Source organism: Mesoplodon mirus (genome assembly GCF_964341445.2).
Source record: "Mesoplodon mirus genome assembly, chromosome: 18".
In the NCBI taxonomy this organism is placed as follows: domain Eukaryota; kingdom Metazoa; phylum Chordata; class Mammalia; order Artiodactyla; family Ziphiidae; genus Mesoplodon; species Mesoplodon mirus.
In genome coordinates this window covers 45,167,610-45,179,828 of record NC_138994.1, presented here as the reverse complement: position 1 = coordinate 45,179,828, position 12,219 = coordinate 45,167,610, and the positions used below count along the sequence as shown (strand labels likewise).

Below are 12,219 nucleotides of genomic sequence, written 5' to 3'. Positions count from 1 at the left end.
GAGTGGTAGTAGAGGAAATTGAAGAGGTAGGTAGGCAGCAGAGACTAGTTACTGTAGAGAATTAAGGAGCTGGTTTTCATTGTAAGTGCAGTGGGAAAAACTTTTTTTTTTTTTTGCGATACGCGGGCCTCTCACTGTTGTGGCCTTTCCCGTTGCAGAGCACAGGCTCTGGACGCGCAGGCTCAGCGGCCATGGCTCATGGGCTCAGCCGCTCCGCAGCATGTGGGATCTTCCCAGACCGGGGCATGAACCCATGTCCCCTGCATCGGCAGGCGGACTCTCAACCACTGCGCCACCAGGGAAGACCTAGAAAAGCTTTTTGAAAGTTCTTGATCAAGGAGGTGACATGATTTTAAGAAGTTCACCCTGGCCCCTGCATAAAATAATTGATTGCAGGAGGGCAAGAGTCTCAGGCTAGGGAGAAAGCTGTTATCATAATCCAGGAGAGAGATGCTGGTGGCTTGGACAAAGGTGGTCCCAGGGGAAGGGTTGAGATGTGGCCAGATTTACTGTATTCAAATTGTAATGCTGATGGGACTTGTGATGGATGGGAGGTTGGGTTGGGCTGGGTGGATGGCATGGAGAGGAATCAAGGATGGCTCTGAAGTTCTTGGCTTGAGCAGCTGGATGGGTGGTGGCGACTTTTATTGAGATGGGGAAGATGATGGGAGTGGGAGGAGAAGCATCAGGTTTAAAGCGGGGGCGAGGGGTGGGAAGCCAACATTTATTTGCATCCCAGAGGCATGATCAACCAGCTGCTTGAATGTGCGAGTTTTGCGGCTCATGGGAGAGGTGGGAGCTGGCCTCCCGCTTCTCTCTCCTGGGATGGGGCTCACCTGGAGGCAGGTTCAACTAAGGCAAGCTACTCATTTCCCTCAGGAGGTGTGGCCAGTTTGGGGAATCAGGGAAAAGGGGGCTACGATTCCTGGCAGCTGGTGGGAGATCGGCCTCTTGCCTCCATCACCACCACTGCCCCTAGCCCTGTCTCTCACTTATGATTTAAGAGAGCCGCAGTCAGCAGAGACTATGAGTATACTCATCCTGCCTGCCTTTGTTTCCCTTTCGTGCCAGCGTGGGACGACGGTAAGATCCGAGCCTTCGCCCCAGAGACAGGCCGACTGATGTATGTCATTAACAACGCCCACAGGATTGGAGTGACGGCCATCGCCACCACCCGTGACTGTAAAAGGGTCATCAGCGGCGGTGGGGAAGGAGAGGTATTATTCTTGAAGGCAGAATCTTTTTAAAATAACCCTTGGTTTAGAGCAACTGCCTCATTGCAGGCCACTAATTTGAGTTTTTCACCTGTACTAGGAATCAGGCAGGACCAAATTAAGATTTTTGATGAAACTCTGAAATACATCATAAATTAAAGTTCTAATAATATAAATACACATATCAATATTTTTGTTCCCAGAAAGGACATTTAGGATACAGACATGAAATCATTCTACAGGGAATTGAGCTAGGAATCCAAGTTGGTGTTTTGCCAGAGTTTTAGAATACTTTTTTTTTCCCCTTCAAAAACCAGTTATATCAATCGTCTTTATCTTATCTTTTAAGGGAGATGCTATTTTTAGAATTGATTCTTTAATCTACCCAGATGCTTCGACCATCATTTCAAAATTATTACACTCAACCTTTTCGTTCCATCATTTCAAGGAGCCTAAAACATCTTTCACAAATTCATCTCAGTGTCTCCCCTCCCCTACTCTCCAGCTTTCTTCCTATCCCAAAGCCTTCCCTCTCTCAACGTAGGACATTTCCCTTTTCCTTTCCTTTCCCCATGCTATCATAGGAATAACCCAGGGAGAAGAAAGATACAGCATCTTCACGTAGCCTTTGGCAGAGTTTGGATCAAACCTGTTAGTGGCTGAATGTTTGGGTTCTGGGGCCACACCGCCTGAGCTCAGATTTCACTTCTGCACTTCCCAGCTGTGTGACCTAGGGTGTGTGCTTTAACCTCTCTGTGCTTCAGTTTCCTGTGAAAGTAAAGTGTAAAGTGAAGATAGCAATACTCCAATTAGTGAGGTTTTTTTACACTCTTTTTTTTTTTTTTTTTTTTTTTTTTTTTTTTGCGGTATGCGGGCCTCTCACTGTTGTGGCCTCTCCCGTTGCGGAGCACAGGCTCCGGACGCGCAGGCCCAGCGGCCATGGCTCACGGGCCCAGCCGCTCCGCGGCATATGGGATCCCCCCAGACCGGGGCACGAACCCGTATCCCCTGCATCGGCAGGCGGACTCTCAACCACTGCGCCACCAGGGAGGCCCTACACTCTTTATTTTGTATGAAGTCTTCAGAATCTGGTGTGCATTTCATGTTCAGAGCACATCTCCATGTGGACGAAACCCTGCAGATGCTCCACAGACAGACCTAGTCCTAGACCATGCCCCTGCTCTCTGCCCATTACCACCCTCGCGGCTCTGTTCCCTTCCCTCATCCCTTCAGCCACGCTGTTGCTAACCCCCACAGCATCCTTGCTTGCTCCCTCAGCCTTTGGGGGCATCGACCTTGCTGAGGAGGGTTACAGGAGGAAATCGCACAAAACAGATTCGTCGCCCCAGCCCTGATCAGCAGTCTTTTCACAATGCCCGCTCCCATTCCCCACAGCCACTCCAGACCTTTTCTTCCAAGAGACATAGTCTTCGAGGTCTTTGTAAGTACTAGAGACCAGGGCTGCTGGTCCGCAAGGGTGCACCGGTCTGAATACTGGGGTTGCTAAGGTACTCTTAAGTATTTTATTTCCATTTTCACTGGTAAATGGCTGTTACCTGAGTTGTGAAGACCCTAATACCACCACTTTATACCCAAACCTCCCTGCCATCCCACAGCTAATGGCCGGCACATCCAAGGCTCCAGTCCTGTGCTGTTTGACTGGTGCCCACACCACACTGGCTAGAACATCTGCATCTCACCCTGGCTAGAGAGCCACTGCCTGCCTCCATACATTCAAGATTGGGGATTTGTTTTCTCTGGCAATAGTCCTCACCCTGTCCCATGTCAAGACATACTGAGTTATTTGAACACCGTAGCAAGGAAGATGGCCCGGCTCATTTGGGATAACCTCATGCTTCCTCATCTTCTTGACTAAGAACGTGTCTTTGAATGTTTTTCTTACTTCATTTAAGGTTATTTTCCTCTTGTCAGGTGCAAATAAGTTAGTCTGTTACTACTGATCCCAATGCTATTTTCCAGTTTAGTGTTCAGCTAGACTATGGCTCCTTTGTTGTCTTATATCACTTACACAAAATAATTTCTGCTCTTCTTATGTTTCAGACGTCCAACACATTCATTATAAGAAGCATCTGACTACATTATTATGTTCTCTGGTATAGTTGTGACAGAGCGTTTATCCATTACAGGACCTACTGTTAGAACCAAACAACTTTCCTTTTTATTTACCCTTTTTATTACAGTTAGGGCATCATACCGCCAGTTTTGAAATTTTGTGTGTAGGTAGTTGTATCACCTCTGCTCTTCATTTCAAGATAGCAAAGGGATATTAGACAATCTTTGCTACTGAAAGTGGGTGTTGGCTTCAATGGAGTTGAGAACCACTGATTTTAAATGATTGAGACTGAGCAGCTGATGTGAAAGTTTAAATATGGCTCTGGGTACCCAAGAGATTCCCTGATGGCAGCAGAAATTTGAGAAAAATGCTCAGCAGAAGTGAGCAGACATGTTATTTCACTTGGTTTAGCAGCAGGCCCTGCATTACTGGTTTTAGCAGCGGGTGTCTGATATATTTCTCAGCCCTAAAGTAAAAACAGGTGTAGGCTCCCTGGTAGGCATCTCCCTGGTATGGAAGAATATTCCCGCCTTGCAACTTGGCATCCCTACCTCACTCAACTGAGATGAGGACAGGGAATTAGAAAAGCAAGTCAGCCCAGGAGGTGAGAAAGCTCTTGGCATCTTTTTATTTTTTTTTTAACCCCCTTCAAAAATTCCCAAGTTGGAATTGAGAGCCTGTGCTTTGTGGCTTCCAGGTGAGGGTGTGGCAGATAGGCCACCAGACCCAGAAGCTGGAGGAGGCACTGAAAGAACACAAGTCCACCGTGTCCTGCATCAGGGTGAAGAAGAGCAACGAGGAGTGCGTCACGGCCAGCACGGACGGCACCTGCATCATATGGGACCTCGTGTAGGTACCAGTGATGGGGAGGACCAAGTGATGCAGAGCTCAATCCCAGCATTTTATTGAATTCAAGGGAAGACTCAAACAAAGGGTAGAGGGCTTCCCTGGTGGCGCAGTGGTTGAGAGTCTGCCTGCCAATGCAGGGGACACGGGTTCGTGCCCTGGTCCGGGAAGATCCCACATGCTGCGGAGCAGCTGGGCCCAGGAGCCATGGCCGCTGAGCCTGCGCGTCTGGAGCCTGTGCTCCACAATGGGAGAGGCCACAACAGTGAGAGGCCTGCGTACTGCAAAAAAAAAAAAAAAAAAAAGGTAGAAATCTTACTTTGGGCAACAGGAAAGGGATGTTCCTCAGAAGCCATTCATCTCCATGGCTGTTCAGAGTTGACAGATACTGGTGGGAAGGGTAGAGTTTCCAGGAAGAGCTGGATGTTAGAAGTTTCTGGACAGATAGGGAAGTAGCTTTCCGGATATACAGGGTGAGACATGGTTTAACTTACATTAATGCAACTCTAAGAATTTTCCAGAAGGGGGAGAAAGGCAATAATGTAAATAATGCAAGCATTTCCTCTGGTCCTTCCTCGCAGTCCAGTCGAGCCCAGAGTGAGCTTGCCATGGGGGTGGGAGTGGGGCAGTGCTGTCAATTTGCCACGTTCTCAGGGACCTCTTATTCTGTGAGTGTATGGTAACCCCCGTAGACTGCCTGACTCTGACCTAACTGGACCAAAGCATGTGAACGTGACTGTTGGAGGATTTCCAAGGATGCTTTTTTTTTTTTGACTATAAGCATGTTTGCTCTGTGTCTTTTATTTAGAATTATACCCTATTCCTCCGACCCCTCTCCCAGCCGAGCACCCCTCTACCACTAATATGCCTCACTCCTGTATGTAACTACATTAGAGAGACTTGAATAAGTACAGAGATGGGAGAAAAGAGATAGGTAGGTAGATAGATAGATAGATAGATAGACAGATGTCTATACAGAGATATTGCAAAAGGATATGAAATGTTCTAGATTGGGGAGAAAACAATGGAACTAAAGGCAAAGGCAAAGGGGGTGGGGGAGGGAAGGATTGGGAGTTTGGGGTTAGCAAATGCAAACTAGTATATATAGAATGGATAAACAACAAGGTCCTACTGTGTAGCACAGGGAACTATATTCACTATCCTATGATAAACCATCATGGAAAAGAATATGATAAAGAATATATATGTATAACTGAGTCACTGTGCTGTAGAGCAGAAATTAACACAACATTGTAAATCAACTATGCTTCAATAAAATTTTTAGAAAGTTAAATTTAAAAAGGCAAAGGCAGAACACTTTTTATTTTTTAATTTTTTTGGCTGCACCACACGGCATGCAGGATCTTAGTTCCCCAACCAGGGATCAAACCCAGGCCCTTGGCAGTGAGCGTGTGGAGTCCTAACCACCGGACCTCCAGGGAATTCCCAGGACACTTTTTATTTAGTATATTAAGAAACAAAAACCAAAGCAAGGCTCTCTCTGTCTTCTGGCTCAGTGTGTCTCTAATTTTTCTATGCATACGAATCACCTGGGGATATTGTTTAAATGTAGATTTTGATTCAGTAGGTCTAGAGTGGTGCCTGAGATTCTGCATTTCTTTTTTTAAAAAATTTATTTATTTATTTATTTATTTTCTGTTGCACTGCACGGCGTGTAAGATCTTAGTTCTCCAGCCAGGAATCAATCCTGCGGCCCCTGTGGGGGAAGCAGAGTCTCAACCACTGGACTGCCAGGGAAGTCCCTGCATTTCTTTTTTCTTTCTTTCTTTCTCTTTTTCTTTCTTTCTTCTCTTCGTTGCGGTGCGCGGGCTTCTCCTTGCCATGGCTTCTGTTGTTGCAGAGCATGGGCTCTGGGTGTGCGGGCTTCATTAGTTGTGGCTTGCGGGCTCTAGAGCGCAGGCTCAGTAGTTGTGGCACATGGGCTTAGTTGCTCCGTGGCATGTGGGATCTTCCCGGACCAGGGCTCAAACCCGTGTGCCCTGCATTAGCAGGCGGATTCTTAACCACTGCGCCACCAGGGAAGTCCTGAAGTCTCTACATTTCTAACAAGCTCCCAAGTGATGGAGCTTGTCCCAGGGTCACACTTGCAGAAGATGTTAGCCTACACTTGAACTTCACATTGGGAAAATATATAACTAGAAGGGTAGGTCGGAACTTGTTTCTGTGGATGGTTTGTGACCAGCTCAAATCCTTAAATCCTCCCTGTGTGTAGCAGGAATATCTGGTTCATTTGTGCCAAAATCTTTAGAATTGCTCAGCTCAGCTACCATGTTTGAAAACTTCCTGGCCTGTGACATGACCACCCAGCCTCCTGGTCTGTGGAAGGAGAAGGGATATTTACATATGTCTCGGTATCATATCTGAAGCAGTGGCTCTCAACCCACTGTGCACAGCAGAATCAACTGGGATGCTGATTAAAAATGCAGATCTGCTGCCCTCATCCCCCCGACTGATCCAAATCTAGGGAGAGGTAAGGCCCAAGAATACCCATTTTTAAAAAGCCCTCCCCAACACTTTGCTACTCAGCTTGTAGGGACTTTCACTTCGGAATGGTGGCCTCAGGAATAAAGTCCCGAATGTGGAAGACAGAAGATTGATACTGAGTTCAGCTTCTCCTACTTCCTTCTCACTGGAACTTGAGGCTTCCCGTTGAGTTCTGTGCTTCGTCTTTAGAAAAGGGCCCCTGTCAGTGTCTTCTGACTGTTCCCAATAGGTGCAAGGGGAGGATGCTGAGTGGAGTGGGCAGACTCACCGGAAGTCTACTGGGGATAAATCAACCAACCCATATCCACGCTTTACCAAATCCAGTTTGAATAGTAAATAAGGGGGACTTTCCTGGTGGCGCAGCGGTTGAGAATCCGCCTGCCAATGCAGGGGACTCGGGTTCGAGCCCTGGCCTGGGAAGATCCCACATGCTGCGGAGCAACTAAGCCCATGAGTCACAACTATTGAGCCTGCGCTCTAGAGCCCGTGAGACACAACTACTGAAGCCCGTGCGCCTAGAGCCCGTGCTCTGCAACAACAGAAGCCCCCACAATGAGAAGCCCATGCACCGCAAAGAAGAGTAGACCCCACTCACTGCAACTAGAGAAAAGCCCGCGTGCAGCGATGAAGACCCAATGCAGCCAAAAGTAAATAAATAAATTAATTAATTAATTAAAAAAATAGTGAATAAGGTTTCTCAGGAAGAGAAAGTCATGTTTCACAGCTCTGGAATCTATTTTTTCAGGCATCTTAGGAGGAATCAGATGATCCTGGCTAACACCTTATTCCAGTGTGTTTGTTACCACCCTGAAGAGTTCCAGATCATCACCAGCGGGACAGACAGAAAGGTAAGAGTCAAGATCTTTCTGGTACAAGAGAAGAGCAGTGAAGCCTTGTGGCTGAGGGTACAGGCTCTGGAGTCAGGCCATGCCAGTTCAAACCATGGGTTTGCTGGCGATCTGCCGTGTCAGTTTGGAAATGCTACATAACGTTTTGGGGTGCCTTTGCTTCCTCGTCTGCAAACTGGAAGTGATGACACCACTGACCTCATGCAGTTGCTGTGGGGCTTAAAGTCATGATTGAATATGATGCTAAAAGCAGGGAGCCTGGCACATAGCTGGCACTCAGTAAGTACTGGTTTTGATTATGAGGACATTTCTCAGGCTGGAAGTGTTGTGCCCAAAGGAGCTGTCACTTTGATTAAATTTAAATTGAATGACAATAGAGCTCATCTCTCACCACCCTACTTCATCAATATATTAAAAATCGCTTTAGCTAGGGCGTCAATGTCCTTCAGTGAAAATTGGCCATTATTTGGGGGGGAACATTTCCCCCTTGGAGCAAGCAAGAGGCTTCAGGAGAGAGACATACGGAAGGGCAAGGAAGCTGGGGTGTCTTCCACCCTGCCAGCCACATTGGATCAGCCAGATCTTGGCCTGATTACCAGCACATCTAATTACTGGGTTTGAATACCCCTAATGTAGACTTTGAGATGACTTTGAGATAATTGAAGAAGAGTTTGCATATTTATTGTTTTGCCAGATACAGGCTAAGTTAATGGAGTTAAAAGTACTGATGGAAAAATACAAAAGGTATCTTCCCTCCCCACCTCCACCCCCCAGATTAGAATCTAGGAGTGGGGCTTTTTCCTGTTTAAGCTTCCCAGGTGATTGGGAACGACTGCCTGAGACACTTTGTCATAAAAACCCAAGGAATGCTGCCTGGTCCAACCGGGATCTGCCTGACACAGACAGAATGTTCTGGGAGGGCGTGAAGGACTGCCTCTGTGTTCCAGTCTCTGTAGGTTGTTAGGTTTCTTTGTGTCTCATCCGCCCAAACTGGCCTATGCCTGCCCATCCCCCAACCTGTGCTTGACTTGTGGTCTAAGTGGGCTTCCTCTTGGCACTGGGGTGGGATGGATATTAGGGTGTTAATCACCACGTCACTATAAATGCTTTGATGGACGGTTCATATTGTTTCTAAATTAGTGTGATATCTGCCGTATTCTAGGTTTCAGCTTTTGAGGCTTGAAACAGTCTATTTCCCTCTTATTTGAATTTTGACCAGAATATTCCAACCATAAATCATAAATCTGTCAAACTACTCTAAGTGCTGGGGACATGGCAGTGTCCCTGCTGTCATGGAGCTTACCTACCTTCTGTATTAATTTTGGGTAGGAGGAGATGGAATTGGATAGTACACATGTAAATGAGTCCATGAAAGAGCAATGAGTAATAAGTGAACAAGATGATACGAGATGGTGAAGGAACTAAAAAATATATAGAACAGGCTATAGGATAGTGGCTGGGAGAAGGAAGCTGTCTTAGCAAGGATGGTCAGCGAGGCCTCCTTAAGGAGGTGGCACTTGAGCTGAGGGCTGAAGGCCAGGAGGACCTAGCCATGCTTTGATCTCAGGGAAGACCATTCCTGGCAGAGGACACTTGGGAAAGCCCAGGGGAGGCTCACTTTGACTTCCCTGGTCAAGGAAGCCGGTAGTCAAGCACCAATGACTTACATCGATGTGATTCCTGAGAAACTAGGATTTTGGCATGCTTTCATACTCCTTTATGTTTTTACTATGAAATCAGAACTTTATTGTTAAAGTGACCGAGCATCGATAGAAATTATAAAGCAAAATAAATGAATAAAAAGAAAAGAAAAATTTTAAATAGCATACGCCATTTCTAGCTAAATTCAGAGGAATACAGATTCCTGGCATAATGACAGGAACACAGCAAGTTGCCATCAACATGAAACAGAGAGAAAGTTCTGGGTGAAATACCCAAGTTCCCACTCCCGATTCCTGGTCAAGGGCTCTATGTTTATAAAGAAATTTTTTCTTTTTTTTTTTTCTTTTTTTGCGGTACGCGGGCCTCTCACTGTTGTGGCCTCTCCCATTGCGGAGCACAGGCTCCGGACGCGCAGGCTCAGCGGCCATGGCTCACGGGCCCAGCCGCTCCGCGGCATGTGGGATCTTCCCAGACCGGGGAACAAACCCGTGTCCCCTGCATCAGCAGGCGGACTCTCAACCACTGCGCCACCAGGGAAGCCCTAGAAATAAATTTCATTTGTGAATTGGTTGTACATTTACAAAGTTCAAAGTTCAAAAAGTATAAAAGCAGTATATTCAGAGAAAAATCTTCCTTCCTTGAGCCCCTGTCTCCTTTCCACCCCTAACCTAGTTCCTTGGCCCAGGAGGGGGCGGGGGGGTGGTGTGAGGATGGGGGTGGAATATGATCAGTCTCTGTTTAAACCCAGCCCTTCGGAATGTTCTGTTGCTTTGAGGCAGAAGAGAAGGTTTGGAATAAGGGTGGGGTGAGGAAGAGGGAGGGCCAGCCACGGTGAGAACTCACTTTGTAAGGCCCAGTCTCCAGAACTTTCCAGAACTCATTCCCCAAGCTGGAGGAAGGAAATGCTTTCCCCTCCCGCCAGGCCTAAAGAAAGCTTCACTTTCCTCCTCTTAAAAGCAGAATTGGGAAAGTGGATGCAGTGGCCGCTTTCTTCTCTCCTTTACAGCTTCCTTCAGGCTCAATCTGCTCCATCTGACCAAAAGTACTCTCTGTCTCAATCCAGTTTACCAGCATATCAACACCTCTTTAAATTGAATGCAAATTTAAAAGCCACTACTAAAAATATTAAAATGATTTCTCCACCCCCTGCTTTAGCCTATTTATAATTTCAGCTGGTATATCATCCCAGGGTGTATTTTTGCTGTCTGCTATATAAAGTAGAACCTTCTTTTGTTAGCATGCGTGTGGATGATTTCACTGAGCTGAACCCTGCCTCATGCTTCTTTCTTGAATTCCAGATTGCTTACTGGGAAGTGTTTGATGGGTCAGTAATCAGAGAGTTGGATGGTTCCTTGTCTGGGGCTGTCAATGGCATGGATATCACCGTGGAAGGAGTGCACTTTGTCACAGGTTAGTCCTGGGATAAGAGAAGAAAGCCAAGCCCAGCTTATTTAAATGGGAATGTGGAACTCCCAGGTGGGAGGCAACTGGAAGTGACCACAAAAGGGTCTAAAGGGCAACGTGGTTAGATTCAGGCCTGAACACTGCAGCCGGTGTGGCTGGGAAAGAAAAATCCAGAAGTCATATTTCAGTGAGAGGAAACGTTTGCTCACGAGCCTTAGGGGCACAAATATAAACCTAAGCTTCCACTGCGTGCTTTTTTTGTGGTGGGCAGCGATGAAAGAAATGGGCCCTTACACAACATTGTAAACCAGTTATACTTCAATTTAAACAAATTAATTAATTTAAAAAAAAGAAAGAAAGAAATGGGCCTTTACATGGGCTGGGCTGTCCAGTCTGCCTTGCTCTGCTATTTCCTACTGAAGTCTTAAATGCCAGGCTTATCAGTCAGCATTTCCAGGGGGCATTCGCCACACAAATGTGCCCATTGCAACAGCATCAGTCTCATTTCTTGCAGCCTCTTTGATTCTTCTGGACAGTAACCAGTTAATGTTCCAAACTAATAAGAGTTTCACAAACACATTTACGTAAAGCATGTTATAAAATTAGACACAGTATGATTCCAATCACATATTCAGATGTATATCTGTGTAACTTACAGAGAAAAGACCAGAGGGAACTAAACCAAGATGTTACTAGTGGTTCTCACTGGATGGTGGGATCAAGGGTGATGTCACCTCTTTACATTTCCCCCCCCCCAAATTAACTACAACAGATCTAGATTTTTATAATCAAGGAAAAGAGTGTTTATAAAGATAAGTCTTTCTTCCTTTAAATCAGCACATGGGGAATGTATTGAAAATGATCCAGTAATTTAAAATCAGGACTGCTTCTCTCTGTTCTGTTGCAGCAGTGCCATGTAACTGCTTTGTCATTTTCAGGTGGAAATGACCGTCTTGTCAAAGTTTGGGATTACAATGAGGGTGAAGTGACTCATGTTGGGGTGGGACACAGTGGCAACATCACCCGCATCCGGATAAGTCCAGGAAATCAGTACATCGTTAGCGTGAGTGCCGATGGGGCCATTTTGAGATGGAAGTACCCATTTCCCTCATGAAGCATTGGAGACCTCCTGGATTCACAGCATTGAATACCGTCCTGTTGGAGGCTGAGCTTAGATAACTCCACGACTAGTCTTTCTTTCTCACATCTGTGTTTCTGTGCTTTGGTCAAAATATTTTATCTACAAGTTTCTCCTTTCCTTTATAGAATGCATTTTACATTCTCGAATTGTATATTAAAACTGAGATGTGTTCAAGAATAATTCATCCAGACTGTAAAGTTTTTTTTATTATGAGTAAGTTCCCAGTTGTTGGTTTCCTGTCATAATCTCCCTTCTATGACTCTGCAAAACCCACAGTCCTTCCTCATAATTTGTCCACAGACAACCATTGCTGTTAGTCTCTAAAAATAAGGAAGGTGAATTTACCTTCTTAATCAGCATTTCATTGGTCAAGCTGCCTGGGGCAAGACGTGGGTTTGGATTCAGATCTTGGGTAGGGTTTTTGTTTTGTTTGAACTCTCTGATACTCCGTTTAGTAAAGCAAGAATACCTGCTCAAAAAGTGATTGTGAGAATTAAGTGAAATAATGTATTAAAGCATCGGCAG

The 12,219-nt window shown here is 45.9% G+C and overlaps 1 protein-coding gene across 3 annotated transcripts in view; it reads left to right on the top strand.

Annotated features, from left to right (window-relative positions):
* CFAP52 (cilia and flagella associated protein 52) overlaps positions 1–11,826 on the top strand; it is a 37,722-nt gene extending 25,896 nt beyond the window's left edge. For all 3 annotated transcript variants that reach the window (XM_082604852.1, XM_082604851.1, XM_082604853.1), the window contains 5 exons: positions 1,072–1,217; positions 3,986–4,137; positions 7,385–7,487; positions 10,448–10,559; positions 11,492–11,826. In XM_082604852.1, the coding sequence (XP_082460978.1) occupies positions 1,072–1,217; positions 3,986–4,137; positions 7,385–7,487; positions 10,448–10,559; positions 11,492–11,667 (689 nt within the window). In that variant the 3' untranslated portion in view covers positions 11,668–11,826. The remainder of the gene's footprint in view (positions 1–1,071; positions 1,218–3,985; positions 4,138–7,384; positions 7,488–10,447; positions 10,560–11,491) is intronic.
* Positions 11,827–12,219: the final 393 nt, after the last annotated feature.